Raw genomic sequence first — 19,179 nt, forward strand, 5'->3', positions numbered from 1 at the left:
TACAAAAAGCCAATCTAGCCTAATTCCACACTTGTAATTCCAGCACTTTGGGAGGCTGAGGCGGGTGGATCCCTTGAACTCAGGAGTTAGAGACTAGCCTTGGAAACATGGTGAAACCCCTTCTCTACCCCCCCCAAAATTAGGTGGGTGTGGTGACATGCACCTGTGGTCCCAGCTACTTAGGAGGCTGAGGTGGGAGGCTCCTTGGAGCCACAGGAAGTTGAGGCTTCAGTGAGCCATGATCACACCACTACCTTCCAGCCTGGGTGACAGAGTGAGACTCTGTCTCTAAATAAATAAATAAGTAATTTTAAAAGACAAAGAGAAGAAAAAGTTGGCTTTATTTTACAGTGAGAATATAACTGTGTATTGTCATTAAAAACAAATTTGGAAGTTGAAAAGTGTGTATTTCAAAATCCCATTATATTTGTGTGTGTGTGTATGTGTGTATATGTACATATACATATATATATTTGTGTGTGTGTATATATATGCACACACAAAACTAATACTTAGGAGCAGCAACCAAGGCATCTCCTAGGAATTTGGAAATTCAGGCCCCTAAGACCCACTCCATCCCTATCAAGTCACCATCTGCATTTTAACAAGATCCATAGGTGATTAAGCCCATTCAAATCTGAGAAGCTCTAGGTGAGAACAGACCCCTTCCTCTCTCTGGATCTCTGTCTCCCGCACAGAGAGACTGTGTCTCTATGGTCCCTCCCAATTGCAGTTTTCTAACTTCCTTTATTGTAGCTATCAGAGTCCCTATAAAAAGGCAGCTGCAGCCAGGCAAGTGGCTTGCCTCTGTGATTTTAACTATCTGGGAAGCTGAAATAGGAGGCTCATTTGAGCCCAGGAGCTGGAGGCTGCAGCGAGCTATGATGGCACCACTGCACTCCAGCCAAGGCAACAGAGGGAGACCCTGTCAAAAAAAAAAAAAAAAAAAAGGAGAGAGAGAAAAGAAGAAAGAATGAAGGAAAGTAAGAGAAAGAAGGAATGAAAAGGAAGGAAGGAGGGAGGAAAGGAAGGAAGGAGAAGGAAAGAGGGAGGGAGGAAGGTAGAGAGGAAGTCAGGAAGGAAAGAAAAGAAAGGAAGGAAGGAAGGAAGGAAGGAAGGAAGGAAGGAAGGAAGGAAGGAAGGAAGGAAGAAAGAAAGAAGGATCTTGCCTGTAATCCCAGCACTTTGGGAGGCCAAGAGGGGTGGATCACCTGAGGTCAAGAGTTCAAGACCAGCCTGGCCAACATGGTGAAACCCTTTCTCTACTAAAAGCATAAAAATCAAGCCGGGCATGGTGGCGCGCGCCTGTAATCCCAGCTACTTAGGAGGCTGAGGCAGGAGAATCGCTGGAACCAGGGAGGCAGAGGCTGCAGTGAGCCGAGATCGAGTTCTTGCACTCCAGCCTGGGTGACAGAGCCAGAGTCCATCTAAAAAAGAAAAAGGAAGGAAGAAGGAAAGAACGGGAAGGAGGAAAGAATGAAAGAAAGAAAAAGAAGCAGCTGAAAAGGTGGAAGGATGAGTGGCCTGGCTGAACAGCCCCTACTGCCTATAGCTGTACGCAGGTGAGCACCGAAGCGGCCTCAAGCTGCAGGTCTGGAGGGAGTCGGAGGAGCAAAGCTGCGTGGGATTCCTGCTGGTGCTAGGGCGGGTCCCTGGGAAAGACGGCTCGGGGCAGTGATAGGGGGCTGGAGGCGCTGCAAGGCGCCTTGGGGTCAGTGCCGCAGACACAGCGTGAATGCAGGGTGCAGAGCGGCCTCGGGGCGGCAGCAGGCACTGCGCGGTGACCCGCGAAGGCACAGCGCAGGCCACTCTGGGGCACAGGGCGGCCTCGGGGCGGTAGGGGGCGCTGCGGAGTCGCGGCTCGCTCTGGGCGGCCGCAGGTGCTCGGCGGCCTGGGGAAAGCACCTGGCCAGGTGGGGGCGGGCCTGGGAAGGCAGAGCCCTAGGGGGCGGGGCCCGGCCGTCCCACAAGAGCCCTTGGCGGCGCTGCCCGGGGATGCTAGCCCTAGAGCGAGCAGAGGAACGACGCACCTGGATCGCGCATTCACGAGCCTCGGACCCTTTGGAACCCAGAGGTGAGATCAGCGGGGTCGGGTTGGACCAGCTTGGGGGTCCTGGGCACCGGAGCGGCCGCCGGGCGCCGGGGCTTCTGACGCCGTCCGCGCGGTAGGTGGCGGAGCCAGCATCAGCCTGTGGCGGCTTCTCGGTACCTGGGATGCTGGGACACCTTGCTCGGGTGGTCGCAGTCCAGCTCTCCGGGGTCTACCCACGTCGTGGTCCGGAGCACGGAGCCGGGCTAGAGCCACTCAGAAACCGTGTCCGGAGTCCGGGGGCCTGGGGGTCACGGGGCGCACCTCGCCCCTTCTCTCCGCCCGGCACCTGCTCAGCCCCCGCCCCTTCCCTTGCCGGGGTGAGTCGCGTGGACCTGTCCGCTACTGTTCCTTCTGCCCTCTGAAATGCTTTCTCCGGGGTGACTTGGTGCAGACAGAAGCAAACACTTGAAGCGGGCTGTTGGATTCGCTCCAGCGGCTTCAGCCCGGGCTCCCGGCGCAGACGTGGCCTCCACTACAAGACAGCGCCCGCTCGCTCCGCGCCGGGAGGGCAGGGGCTGCGGGGTCGCCCGGGAGGAGCTCGGGTCCGGGTCTTGAGGCTGAGCTTAAGCGATTTCTGCACAGGAGTCGCCCTCCTGCACCGGCACTGGTCGGGGACTGTCGGGGACTGTAGGGGACTGTCGGGGACTGTCGGGTCCAACGAACCCAGCGCTAGACTTGGGCAAATCTCTCATCCTTCCCCACGCTTTGGGATCCTGCGCTGTGGGATGGGAAACAGGCAAAGTTGGTGGTAGGCGAGGGGGCGGTGCATGGAGTCGCTGCTTTGAGCCAGGACCCTGGAATTCTAAAGAATCCTTCAAATCCTTCCTACCTGTGTGGTCTTGGGCAAAATACCTAACCTCTGTGCCTCAGTTTCCTCCTCTGTGAAATGGGCCAAGTAATAGCACCTCATATAATTATAGTGATGATTAAATCAAGTAGGAAGGATTTAATCCTTCTACCTGATTTAATCCATCCAACTCAGTGTAAAAAGGACTGAGTTGGATGCCTAGGAGTAGAGAAAGGGATCAATAAGTGATTGCTGCTATTATTGCTGCTTTCCCTGCTGCTGCTGCTGCTGTTATTATTATTATTATTATTAATGACGGGGGAGCAGCCTAACTAGTCGTTAAAGGGACTCCTAGGTGCAAATCCCAGCTCAGCCACTTTCTTGTGTGACCTTGGGCAAACTACTTAACCTGTCAGCACGTCTGTTTCACTCGGATAATGGGGGCTGAAAATTCAATGAGAGGACACCTGCAAAGTACTTAGAAGAGTAAGTGCTGGGTATCAGCTGGTCATTCTTTCACCAATGCATCACGTTGGATCAGGCTGCATAATCTAATAGTAGCTACTGTCTTGTTTTGCTTTGAAGTTGAAACATGATTTATAGGAATATTTTATCTGTTTTGCAAAGACCAAGATCGGTTCCCTTCCTTCATTTAGGGCTTCTCTGACATTGTCGGCTGATCCATTGGGGTCAAGGTCAGTTCTGGGGAAGGGGCTGAAGGGGCAGAAGGACCCTCGGAGTTGGGGATAGAAGCTTCCAGAATCACAGCTTCTGTTGCACATTCATTCACAGAGGAAGGCTGCAGTTTTATTTGACAAGCAATGGAACCTGGACCTAGATTCCAAAACAAACTCTTGCTAATTTATTTATTCTTTCTTTTCTTTTCTTCTTTTTTTTTTTTTTTTTTTTGGTTTTGGATTGTACTGAGGGAGGAAGTGAGAATAAGCAATATTTTAAATGATAAAAACAAAATAAATTATATTCCTCTTGCCCACAGGCTGATAGCCTCATTTTGAAGGTCAGAGATGGTGTTCTTCATCCCAGTAAAATCATATTAAATCTGTGGAGAGTTTGGAGAAGTTTGGTTGCTCTGGGCGTCTCACCTCCAGGCTCAGCACTCCATTTCCTTTGCATCAGAGGCCTTGAACCCGCTAGCATCATAAGCTTGGAAGCCTCCTAGCTTTACCCCAGCTTCCAATTTTAGCCCATATTTAATGGGTTCAGGGTGGGGGAAAAAAGACATAACTCTGAAGGTTCTGAATCCTCCCTAAAAAACTTGATGGGGAACACTGAAGTCACAGACACAGGCCCTTTCTGGTCCTGGGGACCACCTGGTAGACCCTAGGATATGTCCTAATTTGCCTTTGTCACTGTAGAAGACATGGGGGACACAGTTTTCATATACTCCCCACCCCCAATACTAGTGCTCACAAGTCTTGGAAAGTGGTCACGTGTACCATTCAGAGTTTGGAAATTAAACAGCTCAGGGTCTTTCCTCCTAACTTTAGTTCTTGGTACTGTTAATTAACTCTCTGCACCCAGCACACTCCCAGGCCCCTCAAAGGCATATACCATAGTGATGAAGGCTGCAAGATTCCAATTCAGCTCCTCTACTAATCAGCTGTGTCATCTTGCACAAGATATTCCACCTCTCTGAGCCCATTTCCCACCTCTGTAACATGGAGATAATAACAGTATGCCTACTTAATGGAATTGTTGAAACACAACATGAAATATGTGTAGGCTATGTGTATGCTTACAGAGAGATTAATTTACTTATGTGACTAATGAGACCATATATTAAAACATGAAATGAGTTTTTATGTAGTATATTAGTTCATTTCTTAAATTATTTCTCATGGTAAAGTTTGTATAGTTGAGATGCATTGTGTACATTGATAAATGTGGTAATTTGCTTTCCAATACTGGTACTCTCCCCCAAAGCTGTTATTAAATCAAGGTCACTCTCTAAATTAATGGTATCTTAGAATCAAGGAAATATGGCACACTGCCTGGAAAATACTAAGTGGTCAATAGTTGTGGGTTATTGTTACATCAGGTGCTCTAGAAACATTAAGAGCTTGACTGTAAAGAGAAGAAACGAAAGAGAAATCATTTCACTTATACTAAAGCCTCCGAGAAAAGGCTGGGGAAAATGCAGCCAGGAACATGATCTAATATGGCTGCCGGGAAATTCTCTTGGCAGATTTCACCTGTCAGTTACAATCTGCCAAGCACTGCTCTGTGCCAGACACTGTGCTAGGCACCAGGGGGCATAATGAGATAGGAATGCTGCCCTTGAGGAAGGTGGGCTACTGGAGGCACAAGTCCCCCTGCCCAGCCACAGCCTTGTAGGCTACACCTCACCCAGCCCCCCATGGCTAGGCCTGGGGGTCATAAGAAAAGTAGTCAGCTTCTCTGGCAGTTGTGATGGTCAAAAACAAATGTCCTGGAGAAGGGGCCAAGGTTTCAGAATGCGAAGTGTCCAAGCACAGAGGAACGAAGCTTCTAAGGGCGCATAGGCTGGTGTTTCCCAGACTGCGGCCTCCAGGGACACACTAGCTGGCCAGTGCCTGCTGGCTCACCTGCTTCTCTTCTCTGCCCCTCCAGTACGCCAGCCATCCTCAAAGTCCCATCCTCCATGGCTCCCGGAGAGAAGATCAAAGCCAAAATCAAGAAGAATCTGCCCGTGACAGGCCCTCAGGCGCCGACCATTAAAGAGCTGATGCAGTGGTACTGCCTCAACACCAACACCCACGGCTGCCGCCGCATCGTGGTGTCCCGCGGCCGCCTGCGCCGCCTCCTATGGATTGGGTTCACACTGACTGCTGTCGCCCTCATCCTCTGGCAGTGCGCCCTCCTCGTCTTCTCCTTCTATACAGTCTCTGTTTCCATCAAAGTCCACTTCCGGAAGCTGGATTTTCCTGCAGTCACCATATGCAACATCAACCCCTATAAGTAAGAGGCATAAGCAGGGAAACTCGAGTAGGGAGCCAGCCCCCCACTGCCCCCGCACCCCACAAGTGCCCAAAGCTCCTGAAAGTGACACTGGCAGTCTGGAGGCCAATTCCAGCCTACAAATGTGCTTTCTAACAATTTGAATTTGTTGCTAACACTAGTAAACTGCTCTCTCCCCAGTTCCAAATCTGTATCTACCAAGTTTTCAATCCATCAGTGATGTTATTTTCTTTTTCTTCTTCTTCTTCTTCTTTTTTTTCTTTTTCTTTTTTTTTTTTTTTGATAGAGTTTTGCTCTTGTTCCCTGAGCTGGAATGCAATGGCACAATCTCGGCTCACTGCAACCTCTGACTCCCAGGTTCAAACAATCCTCCTGCCTTAAGCCTCCCTAGTAGCTGGGACTACAGGTGCACACCACCACACCAAGCTAATTTTTTGTATTTTTAGTAGAGATGGGGTTTCACTATGTTGGCCAGGCTGGTCTTAAACTACTGATCTCAGTTAATCCACCCACTTTGGCCTCCCAAAGTGCTGAAATTACAGGCGTGAGCCACCACATCGAGACTTTTTTTTCTTTTCTTTTCTTTTTTTTTTTTTTTTGAAGGCAGGGTCTCACTCTGTCACCCAAGTTGGAGTGCAGTGGTGCAATCATAGCTCACTGCAGCCCTGACCTCTTGGGCTCAAGCAATCCTCCCGCTGCAGCCTCCTGAGTAGCTGGGACTATAGGCACATGCCACCACACCCAGCTAAGGTTTTTTGTTTTTGTAGAGATGGGGTCTTTCTGTGTTACTCAGGCTGGTCTCAAACTCCTGAGCTCAAGTGGTGCTGCCACTTTGGTCTCTCAAAAGTGCTGAGAGTATAGAAATGAGCCACCGCACCTAAACCATCAATGACTTCTGAGGATGGGCTAGCCCAGGAGAGCAGAAAGAGGAAGCTACAGGATTCACTCCACTTAGAAGAGGCCCTGAATGAACTAACCCCCTCTACACACTCCCCATACTAAGCCCAAATCAGCCAGTCCCCATCCGCATCCACGCCCTTGGCTCTACAGGCTCACATGCTCCCTCCCGCTGCAACATGAGTGAGCTCAAGGCTGACTCAGAAGTGACACCCAGGTGACTTCTGTAAGCACCTCAGCTGCCCCAAATCCTCATCTGAACAAACCCAGCCCCATTAATTGAGATCACCGGGCCCTGGGTGTGATCAGCCCTTGGCACTGCCCTATCATCCTCTGCAGGACCTGTTCTAAATGGATCAGCAGAGTCCTTCTGGGGGTTATGGGAAACTGGTCCATGAGGAAGGTCAGAATTGGACAGACTTTGTCAGAGCAGGGGTGGGGAGAAGGGAAAAAGAGCAGGGGAGGAAGATTATCAAAGGAAACTAACTTGCCAGAGTCATCAGTGAGTTGGTACAAAGCTCAAAATCAAGATCAAGTCTAAGACTCTTTCTCCACCCTCCAGGTCTTTCTCTTCTTTCTTTCTCTCTCCCTCCCTCCTTCTTTCTCTCTCTCTGGTTCTCTCTTCTTCTTTCCATCCATTATTTTTTCCGTAATCATTTACTTGGCATCTATAAACTGTCATGCACTGTTCTAGGTTCTGGGATATAGAACTGAACAACCCAAACACAGTCTTTCCCTAGTGGAGCTTATATTGTAGTGGAGGAATAAAGTCTTAATAAATATAGTAACACTAATTAACAATAGAGGCACAGTGGCTCCTGCCTGAAATCTTGGCACTTTCAGAAACCAAGGCATGAGGATTGCTTGAGGCCAGCCTGGGCAACAGAGCAAGATCCTGTCTCTAAAAACATTTTTTTTTTTTTTTATTTAACTGGGTGTGATGGCATACATTCAATAGTCCCAGCTACTTGGGAGGCCGAGATGGGAGGATCGCTTGAGCCCGGGAGTTCCAGGGTGCAGTGATCCGTGATTGCTTCACTGCACTCCAGCCTGGGCAATAGAGTAAGACCCTGTCTCTAAAATAAATGACAATAATAATAGAGGCCATTTAATTATCTATATGTATATATGAGTGTGTTTACTATTTATAACAAACTCATTGAACCTTCCCAACAACCCCATTTTACAAAGGAGGAAGCTGAAACACAGAGAGGCTAAGACACTTGTCCAAGATCATATAGTCAGTACCAGGATGGGGAAACTAACCCAGGTAGTTTGGCTTTGGAGTTTATATTCTCAATCACCATGCTCTGCTACCTATGCCTAGAGCAAGGGTGAGCAAGGAGAGAGGAAAGACGACAGATCACCTGAAGTCAGGAGTTCGAGACCAGCCTGTCCAACATGGTGAAACCCATCTCCACTAAAATATGAAAATTTGCTTGGCATGGTGGCACACGTCTGTAGGCTGGAACCATCTGATTTGTGAAAATTAAAAGATGGTATATTGTGTTTCATGCAGGCAACTCCTTTATAATTCTTTTGTGTTCTTGGGGGTCATCGCAGTAACAGTTATACCCTCTTTTCCCCTAGATTTGAGGACAATCAGTGGGCAGAGGCAGAGTGAGCTGGGTGGAGAAGGCGCCTGCCCATCAGGTAGACTCCTGGTTGGCAGTTATTTATTTGTCCTCACTGTGGCTGGTTTATGGGAGGCACCTGATAGTCACCACTCCAGAAATGCTGGTCAGGACAAACTCATCAACACACCCAAGAGCAAGCAGACAGTGGTGGCAGAGGTGAAGCCACAGGAAGCCACACACGGGTCACCCATGAGCCTTTCCCCATTTGCCAGAGCCAGGGGTCACTTTGGATGGGGCAAGTCGTGAAAGGCGTGGTCACCTCTGCCAAGGAGACAGGAAAGGTGGGCACGAGGCTGATACGTGTTGATGGAAAACAGCCCTGAGGAACACTAGGGTTCTGCCAGGGCCCCCTCTCCTCTCCCTGACTTTTCCTCCCCACCTTGGCAGGTACAGCGCTGTGCGCCACCTTCTAGCTGACTTGGAACAGGAGACCAGAGAGGCCCTGAAGTCCCTGTATGGCTTTCCAGAGTCCCGGAAGCGCCGAGAAGCAGAGTCCTGGAGCTCTGTCTTGGAGGGAGCACAGCCCAGATTCTCCCGCCGGATCCCACTGCTGCTCTTTGATCAGGACGAGAAGGGCAAGGCCAGGGACTTCTTCACAGGGAGGAAGCGGAAAGTCAGTGGGAGCATCATTCACAAGGCTTCAAACGTCATGCACATCGAGTCCAAGCAGGTGGTGGGATTCCAACTGGTAAGATTTCACCTTCTCACTGCTTAGGGGCATGGGCTGGGCTGGGTCCGGGACTCTTCTCCTTGGCCATTATCTCCTATAGTCCCACCAGAAGAAATATACCCAGCTGGGGTCAGGCTCAGTGGCTCATGCCTGTCATCCCAGCACTGGGAGGCCAAGGCAGGTAGATCACCTGGGGTCAGCCTGGCCAACATGGTGAAACCCCGTCTCTACTAAAATATAAAACTTAGCTGGGCATGGTGGCACATGCCTGTAGTCCCAGCTACTTGGAAGGCTGAGGCAGGAGAACTGCTTGAACCTGGGAAGTGGACGTTGCAGTGAGCCCAGATGGTACCACTGCACTCCAGCCTGGGTGACAGAATGAGACTCCATTAAAAGAAACAAAACAAACAAACCAACAAACAGAAAAATGGGGGGTTGGGGGGCAAGGGGAGGAAGAGCATTAGGGCAAATACCTAATGCATGTGGGGCTTAAAACCTAGGTGACAGGTTGGTAGGTGCAGCAAACCACCATGGCACACGTATACCTATGTAACAAACCCACATGTTCTGCACATGTATCCCAGAATGTAAAGTAAAATTATTTGGGGAGGGGAGGGGAGGGGAGGGGAGGGGCGGGGAGGGGAGGGGAGGAAGGAAGGAAGGAAGGAAGGAAGGAAGGAAGGAAGGAAGGAAGGAAGGAAGGAAGGAAGGAAGGAAGAGAAATACACTCAGCTGGGGTGATTTCAGCTGCAAACAACTAAAACTGACTCAGGTGATTTTAAGTAGGGGCGGGGGGGGGCGGGTAGAAGGAGGGGGAAATGTATAAGAAAGCAACCAGTAACTCATGGAGGCCTCTCAAAGGGCAGAAATTAGGGCAGAAAAATAACTCAAAGGGCAGAAATTCGGGCAGATAAAAGGATATAGGTAGCAAGAAATGATGAAAATTCATTTCAGATATTGCTGCTGGAGTAAAGAAGCATCAAATATGTTCAGTTTTGTTGTTGTTGTTAATGTTTAATAGTCAAATTCCATCTTGGAACTATCTGATTGGTCAAGCTTGGGTCACCTAATCACCCCTTGGCTAATGGATGGTGAGTATCTTCATGGCCAATCTCACGGGACTGTATCCAGAGTGGGGAAGGAAATTCCTCCAAAGCAAAATTGAAATGCCAGTACCAGAAGGAAAAAGACAGACAATAAACAGCAGAAACATCAGTGTTTCCTGCAGTATTTGCCATCATGAGGCACTTGGCCTGACCTCATTTTCCCTTTTGGTCCTATCTGAGGGACTTTTTTTTTTTTTATGGAATTTTGCTCTGTTACCCAGGCTGGAGTGCAGTGGTGCAATCTCGGCTCACCGCAACTGCAACCTCTACCTCCTGGGTTCAAGTGATTCTCCTACCTTAGCCCCCCGAGTAGCTGGGATTATGGGCGTGCACCACCATGCTTGGCTAATTTTTTGTATTTTTAGTAGAGACTGGGTTTCACCATGTTGGTGAGGCTGGTCTCGAACTCCTGGCCTCAGTCTTCCCAGGACAGTCTTCCAAATTGTTAGGATTATAGGCGTGAGCCACTGTGACCAGCCAAAATCAGTTGACATCGGTCCATTTAGAAAAGTTTCCAGGCTTTGTGTGATGAGAACATTTGGAATGTACAATGGCTTCCCTATAAAGCTCTCATTATTGTATATTTCAAACAGTCCTCCCAGCTACCACACATGGTTGGGAAGGATGCTATTTCAGTCAACATTTTGTGGGTGAGATAATGGTTGCAGAATACCTTGCCTAAGATCCTGCAGAGAACTAGTGTCAGAGTCTGGCTGGAATCCAGATGTCTTGACTGTTGATATGATAGGAGATGGGAAAGATTGTTAGGAACGTAGTAGCATCAATCAGAGGAACCCTGGGGACCCTGAAGAAGCTGGTTTTACTTCTCACTTGGTGGGCAAGTAGTACAGAGTTGCAGGAGTAGGACGCTGTCTTTTCTCATTAGCCCCTTTTTGGTCCTTGAGGCTTGAAGATGATCATTCCCAGCCCCTAGAAGTGAGAGGAAATCCATCCTTGCCCCAGATATCCCACCTGTTCCCCTGAGTATCTGACCTGGAGTCTCAGTCACTCATTCTTATGGTCCTTCTGAAGAGTAGCGATAGGACCGATGGCTTTGGCCTCATGTCTCCTCTTATTTACAGTGCTCAAACGACACCTCTGACTGTGCCACCTACACCTTCAGCTCGGGGATCAATGCCATTCAGGAGTGGTATAAGCTGCACTACATGAACATCATGGCACAGGTGCCTCTGGAGAAGAAAATTAACATGAGCTATTCTGCCGAGGAGCTGCTGGTGACTTGCTTCTTTGATGGAGTGTCCTGCGATGCCAGGTCAGGAGAGAAAGCTGCTCTCTCAGCCTCTGAGGACTGGCAGCTCTAAGTACCAGGCCTCTTTCAGGCACCTACAGCCTTGATGATAGGTCTTGGGAGCAAAAGCTGCTCTTCTCACTAATGCTGCCTTTTGGAAACTGCTTACACGGGAGCTGTGTTCTAGAGTCAGTGAGTGAGGTATACATGACATACAATCAAAATTTCCTTAAACTCATTAAACTACTCATTAAAAACAAGGTAGTTGGCTGGGCGCATTGGCTCACACCTCTAAATCCCAGCACTTTGGGAGGCTGAGGCAGGTGGATCACTTGAGGTCAGGAGTTCAAGACCAGCCTGGCCAACATGGTGAGATCCCGCCTCTACTAAAAATACAAAAATTAACCAGGTGTGTGGTGCATGCCTGTAGTCCCAGCTAGTCGGGAGGCTGAGGCAGAAGAATTGCTTTAACCCAGGAGGTGGAGGTTGCAGTAAGCTGAGTAAGGTTCAAAAGAGAGAGAGAGAGAGAGAGAGAGAGAGAGAGAGAGAGAGAGAGAGAGAGAGAGAGAGAGAGAGAGAGAAAGAAAGAAAGAAAGAAAGAAAGAAAGAAGAGAGAGAAAGGAAACCCCCAACCCACACGGTTGGCACAAAAGTATCTGTTTTGCCATATAGTGTGCATATAACCTTGTATATTACCATCATGCATACTGATGATTAAGAACCATCATTCTAAGGAAGGAAGGAAGAGAAGGAGGGAGGGATAGGGGAAGAAAGGCCTATGTTCAAATATGTGAGATTTCAAACCTTTCACCTTCAGGATAACACTCAGATTCCTGGTGGTGACTGGGCAGTGGGTGAGACATTCTAAAGTGTTCCTGGCCCAGGCACAGTGGCTCACGCCTATAATCCCTGCACTTTGGGAGGCTGAGGAGGATGATTGCTTGAGCTCAGGAGTTACAGACCGACCTGAGCAATGTTGCAAAACTTCATTTCTACGAAAAAAATTGTTTTGAAAAATTAGCTGGACATAATGGTACACACCTGTAGTCCCAGTTACTCAGGAGGCTGAGGTGGGAGGATCACTTGTATCTGGGAAGTTGAGGCTTCAGTGAGCCCTAATTGCACCACTGCAGTTCAGCCTGGGCAACAAGTGAGACCCTGTCTCAAAAATAAAAATAAAATGCTCAGCCTTTTTCACCTGTCTATACGTTAGGGGACAGATGGGCTGTTGTGAAAAGTGAATAATTAGAATCATGGCTCCCTAAGAGTTGGATTCCAAAGTCACATAAGGGCACAAATGGTGTGATTCTTTCCCTGGGGATCATTTTCTAGGACTGGGAATTTGAATGGAAAAATGCCAAGTGTTGGCTGAGAAATTCAAAAGTGGAGGAATTTGGGGGCAGATGTGGCACAAGGAATGCCAAGATAGGATAGAGATGAAGGTGAGAGGATTCAGAGAGAACACAGAAGGTGGAGAGCTAGTACTATGTCCATGTGTGTCAACCAGGATGAGAGGCCTTGTTTGTCATTGGTCAGGAACAAGATGGGGAAAATGAGTCACGTCTTTTACCCATTCTCCCTAAAGAGAGTTGGCTTCATTAGCACTGTCCTGCCCAACTGCAGCTAAGATGCATGGGGGAGATCCCTTTCTGACCCATTTTCTTCCTCCATAGGAATTTCACCCTTTTCCACCATCCAATGCATGGGAATTGCTACACTTTCAACAACAGAGAAAATGAGACCATTCTCAGTACCTCCATGGGGGGCAGTGAATATGGTAAGAAAACGTGCAACCAGGAGATCTTGAGGCCCTCCAACAGTGGACTTGGCGGCAGCAGGACAGTGGGGATGCAGGAGCCTTCCAGAAACTCAGAATCTCTCCCCCTTGGCCAGAAACCGGGGACGCTCTTTTTTCTGTCAGTGTTTCCATCAGTGTTCATGCTGGCTCCTTCCTTCCAAATCAGTGTCTGTTTTCTTTTTTGACTTCTCCTCCACCTTTGAGAGAGAGAGCTACAGGGACATCACTGGGTTCCTTCTGCTAGGGAACTATTCCAGTTTGAACTCATAGCTGGGGTGAGTAATGCAGGGCATGTGGTTTCCAAATGGAAACCCAGATATGCTGAAGAGATTAGGGAGGTAGACTCACATTTATCTTAGTTCAGGTGACAGATTCTGGTTGGAGCCAAAACCCAGCTTGGCTGCTCACTGTGTGACCTTGGTCAAGTTACTGCACTTCATCTATAAAGTGGGACTAATAATAATATCTCCCATGTGAGATTACTGAGAGGACTTAAAATACAGACTTAGAATAAGACTAAGTCTGCACTCTGTTAGTCTGCTTGGACTGCCATAACAAAATACCAGAGACTGGGTGCCTTTGGCAATAGACATTGACTTATCACAGTTTTGGAGACTAGGAAGTCCAAGGTCAAGGTACAGGCACACTTGGCGGTTCTGGCGAGGCTTCTCTCTGGGCTGCAGAAGGCTGGATGCCTTCTCTCCATGTCCTCACATGGCCTTTTCTCTGTGGTGTGTCAACCTAGAGAGGCCTGTGATGTCTTGTCTTCTTACCAGGGCATCAGTCCTATCAGATTAGAGCCCCCGCTTATGACTTCCTTTTACCTTAATTAAGGCCCTATCACCAAATAATATCCCTTTGGGGATTAGGGCTTCAACATATGAATTTGAGGCAGAAAACGATTCAACCATAACACATACCAAGTACGCAATAAATGCTAGTTGCTATTGTTATTCCTATTATTACAATTATGAGCATTGTTACCAGTCTACCACCCTTGCTGCTGAAGTCGCAATGGTATTATTTCAGGGGTAATAAGTCACTACCCCCAAAATAATACCATTGCAACTTCCAGCACTACTGTTCCTACTATCGCATTATAATTACTTTTGTAGGGAAGGTAGGAGCTGAACAGATTGGCCTGGTTTATGCCGGAAAGGAATTCTTGAAAGGTCCCATGAACATTAAGGATGCGATATGTAAATATACTCCTACCGGGACAAGCAAGGCCCCTGTTGTAAAGGAAATCCACACTTGGAATCCTGGCCTTTGTCACTGTGTAGTCTGTGCTCTCACTAAGTCTGCAAGACATCGTAATTCAGTGCACATACTTCATGGGGAAGAAGTAATCTAGAAACTGAAAGTGAAAAGTTGCCGAGTCCTGGCTCTGCTATGGAGGAGCTGTGTGACCTCAAGCAATTCACTTCCCCTCTGGGGGCTTCTTTCAAATTGTTTGTAATTCTTTACAAATTGTTTACAAATCGTTTGTAATTTTCTTTTTCAAGGAGTCCCGCTCTCTTCCCCGGGTTGAAGTGCAATGGCACAATCTCAGCTCACTGCAACCTCTGCCTCCTGGGTTCAAGTGATTCTCCTGCCTCAGCCTCCTGAGTAGCTGGGACTACAGGCACGCACCACCATGCCCGGCTAATTTTTGTATATTTAGTAGAGACAGGGTTTCACCATGTTGGTCAGGCTGGTCTTGAACTCCTGACTTCGTGGTCTGCCCGTCTCAGCCTCCCAAAGTGCTGGGATTACAGGCATGAGCCACCATTCCCAGCCTATTATTTGTAATTGTTTACAAATTCTTTGCAAGTGTTTACAAATTGCCCTTGTTTACAAACCAAATGTCAGAATAACTCAAAATTCTCTTCTTTCCATCTGTATAGAGCCTGCTAATTCACTCATCCACTTACCAAGCATGGAGTATCTCCCATTTGCCAGGCCCTCTTCTAGGTACCAGGGACACAGCAGTGAAAAGACAGAAGTTTTCTCTGCTGTTAGGAAACTTATAATTTTGTGGGGAGAGACAGATAACAAATGACTATATAACTACACAGATATGATCTAGTTATAAATCCTAAAGACCACTATGCAGAAAAGAAAGAGGCAGAGTGGGAAGACAGAGTGGCTGGGATCAGGAAGGTGGTGGGGTGAGTTTGGATAAGAAGGTCCAGAAAGATCTCTAAGAGGAAAAGATTCATATTAAGATCTACACAAGAACACTCCAGTGACCAGCAAGGGCAACGGTCCTGGGAAGGACATGAATCGGATGTGTTCTAGAAACAGAAATAAAACCAATGTGCTTGGAGCTTATTGAGGTGGGGAGAGAGTGGGAGGAGATAAGGAGGAAGAAGTAGACAAGGATTGTATTATCGTCACCTTGACGATGCAGCCAGGTTTATTCTATGGCATTTCCATATATCCGGTGAGATGCCCCTGAAGAGTTTCAGGTTTCAGGGAGTGACCTGGCCTGAGGTCCAATTGAATGAGCAGGATCTATATGGATGGAAAGAAGACAATTTTGGGAGTTGTACTGACATTCAATTTGTAAACAATTGCAAACAATTTGTAAATAAGCCCAGAGAGGGGAAGTCCATTGCTGGATGTCACAGCCTAAACATAACAGAGCCAGGACTCTGCAATTTTTCACCCTCAGTTCCCAGGTTACTTCTTCCCCGTGAAGTCTGTGCACTGATGCTGTGTTTATTCTGGTGCTGGGTCAGCAAAGACTGAAAGGGGCGAGAGCAGGAGTAGGAGGAGAAGTTGGGCTAGTGATCAGAAACACCATTAGTGATTCATCTCTTCTTGGGTGCCCGCCTTGAGGGGTTAAGCAGCCACAGGAATGTATGGGTTTTTTTTTTTTCTTTTTTGCTATACTTTTAAATTCTGGGGTACATGTGCAGAATCTTGCAGGATTGTTACATAGGTATAAACATGTCATGGTGGTTTGCTGCCTCCATCCCTGTCACTTACATTAGGTGCTTTTCTTAATGTTATCCTTCCCCAACCCCCCCACCTAACAACAGACCCCAGTGTGTGATTGTCGCCTCACTGTGTCCATGCTCCAAGATCCCCATCTCAAAGAATTATAAGGAGATGGCATGTCTCGGGCAGAGTGGCAATTTCCTTATACTTGGGAAAAACATATGTTTAGTAAGAACTGTGACAGTGATACTGTGTTTGAACCCCTGTTTTGAGCTAAGCTGTGGGGACACAGCAGAGAGCACGTCAGGCATGCATTTCAATCTCATGGAGCTTCCAGTCTAGCCCTTGTCCACTTGTCACTTGTTGGAAATACTCAGTCTTGGATTTGAAGCTCCTGAAGCAATGAGAGAGGTGGGCTACCCCCAGGAAATGTTTTCCTAGCCTTTGATCACAGTGGGTTACCTTATCCTCCCAGGGCTGCAAGTCATTTTGTACATAAATGAAGAGGAATACAACCCGTTCCTTGTGTCCTCCACGGGAGCTAAAGTGATCATCCATCGGCAGGACGAGTATCCCTTTGTCGAAGATGTGGGAACAGAGATTGAGACTGCAATGGCCACCTCCATAGGAATGCACCTGGTAAGAGAATAGATTTCCGCAGGCTTGGAAAGGAAAACAGAATTTTTTCTTCAAGGATGACCAATGAGGTGCAGCTTAAGGAAAAGGGTGTTTGTTTCAAAAGGGAACGTGGTCCCAGATTTTCCCATGGTTACTCCATTCATTTCAGGAGTTACATTAAAGGTTGTGTTTGTATCTTCTGGCTGGCTGCAGTGGCTCACACCTATAATCCTAGCACTTTGGGAAACCAAGGTGAGGTCAGGAGTTTGAGACCAGACTAGTCATCTTGGTGAAAACTGTCTGTACTAAAAATACAAAAAATTAGCCGGGCATGGTAGTATGTACCTGTAATCCCAGTTACTCAGGAGACTAAGGCAGGACAATAGCTTGAACCCAGAAGGAGGAGGTTGCAGTGAGCTGAGACCACACCACTGCACTCCAGCCTGAGCAAGACTGTCTCAAAAACAAAAAAAGTTTATATTTGTGTCTTTTGTATGATTAATAGGACAGGATGCCATTTGGGGAAAGAATTTAAAAAGCAAGACACCAGCATTTATGGAACCTATGCTGGAAGCAAGGCATTAGCACGCTAACTACATATTTGTCAGTAATATAAATCGATAAGATTATCATCTGTCCTTCTGGGCTGCTAAGAGGCCTATGAGGCATGCCAGTGACTGCATTAAAGCCTAATGGAAAGTCACTGGGCTATTCAAGGTCTATTTAGACCATCACACTTCCATCAATTTTACCTAATTTACCAAGAACCCCTTCTCCCCCCAAATTTGACCTTTGTGGACCTCATTGGGCACTGAGAACATGAATCCCTATCAACTAAAGTGCAAGTAAGCTGCAGACTCTAACCCCTTCCCGAGTCAGCCTTGCCAAATGGGAGCTGAATGTCAAGGTGAAGAGTGGGCTCTGATGGCCCTGATCCCGCTTCTGCTTATGCAGTTTTCTTGTTTGCAGGCCTGGGGTCTTTTTTTTTTTTTCTTTTGAGATGGAATTTCGCTCGTTACCCAGGCTGGAGTGCAGTGGTGCGATCTCGGCTCACCACAACCTCCGCCTCCTGGGTTCAAGCAATTCTCCTGCCTCAGCCTCCTGAGTAGCTGGGATTATAGGCACCTGCCACTGTGACCAGCTAATATCTTGTATTTTTAGTAGAGACAGGATTTCACATGTTGACCAGGATGGTCTTCATCTCTTGACCTCATGATCCACCCGCCTCAGCCTCCCAAAGTGCTGGGATTATAGGCGTGAGCCACCGCGCCCAGCCCCTGGGGTCTGTTTATTCTATCTGCCTCTCTCTGTCTTTCACAGAATGACTGTTAAGAACTCATTTAGGCCAGGCAAGGTGGCTCATACCTGTAATCCCACTGTAATCCCAACACTTTGGGAGGCCAAGGTGGGTGGATCACTTGAGCCCAGAAGTTTGAGACCAGCCTGGGCAAAATGGCAAAATCCCATCTTTACCAAGAACAAAAAATACAAAAATTCGCCAGGCATGGTGGCACATGTCTGTAGTCCCAGCTACTCAGGAGGCTGAGGTAGGAGGATCACCTGACCCCAGGGAGATTCAGTGAGCCATGATTGTACCACTGCACTCCAGTTGTGGTGACAGAGTAAGACCCTGCCTCAAAAAAAAAAAAAAACTCATTTAAAGGAGCTAGTTAGGTGCACTATATGCACCTGTAGTCCCAGCCACTCAGGAAGCTGAGGTGGGGGGACCATTTGAGTTCAGGAGTTCAAGACCAGCCTGGGCAACATAGCAAAAACCCCCCATCTCTACAAAAAATACAAAATTAGCCAGGCACGCTGGCAAACACCTATAGTCCCAGCTATGTTAGGGGGGGATTGCCTGAGGACAGGAGTTCAAGACCCAGTCTCAGCAACATGTTGAGACCCTGCCTCTATTTTTTTTAAAGGACGTATTTAAAGAGAGTGTCCACACCAACCATACCAAGGAGTGTACCAGGCGGAGTGTATATCTCTTCCACTCTTAACACTCTTTTTAAAGAGACAGCCACTTAAGTAGTTGGGCAACTCATTCTTTTGTTCACTGGCAGATGGCAAAACCTCAGAGCACAATAGTGAACATTTTGACCAGACGTTTCCCACAGTTTCATCTGCACCCTGAAGAAGGACCGAAGATTTGTAGCATATCCTTCCCCTATCCTTTTGCCCTCTTCCCTCTTTTCTGCCTCTCACAGTGTCTGCAAACTGGTGTGAGTTACTAGAGCTTGCAAAAGTAACAAGAACTAAGGAATTCTGCTCTCTTCTTTTCTTCCTCTGAGCTTGGAAATTGCCACCACATTGTTAAGCAAATGTTCTCTTTACCAGTGGTGGGTAAACAAAGACATGGGTGAGTTTTCTGCTACACCTAATTTGAGATGTAGAAAATGGAAGCCACAGAGCAGGGTCAGTCAGCTCTAGGTCTGATTT

General features: G+C 47.8%; 1 protein-coding gene across 1 annotated transcript in view; it reads left to right on the top strand.

Moving 5' to 3' along the window:
• Nucleotides 1-1,993: 1,993 nt before the first annotated feature.
• Nucleotides 1,994-19,179, top strand: part of SCNN1G (sodium channel epithelial 1 subunit gamma) — a 31,694-nt gene continuing 14,508 nt past the window's right edge. Inside the window, exons 1-6 of the mRNA XM_003734422.6 lie at nt 1,994-2,074; nt 5,490-5,837; nt 8,759-9,059; nt 11,230-11,420; nt 13,070-13,173; nt 16,595-16,758. Of these exons, the coding sequence (XP_003734470.2) occupies nt 5,521-5,837; nt 8,759-9,059; nt 11,230-11,420; nt 13,070-13,173; nt 16,595-16,758 (1,077 nt within the window). The 5' untranslated portion in view covers nt 1,994-2,074; nt 5,490-5,520. The remainder of the gene's footprint in view (nt 2,075-5,489; nt 5,838-8,758; nt 9,060-11,229; nt 11,421-13,069; nt 13,174-16,594; nt 16,759-19,179) is intronic.

Source organism: Callithrix jacchus, chromosome 12 (genome assembly GCF_049354715.1).
Source record: "Callithrix jacchus isolate 240 chromosome 12, calJac240_pri, whole genome shotgun sequence".
NCBI lineage: Eukaryota > Metazoa > Chordata > Mammalia > Primates > Cebidae > Callithrix > Callithrix jacchus.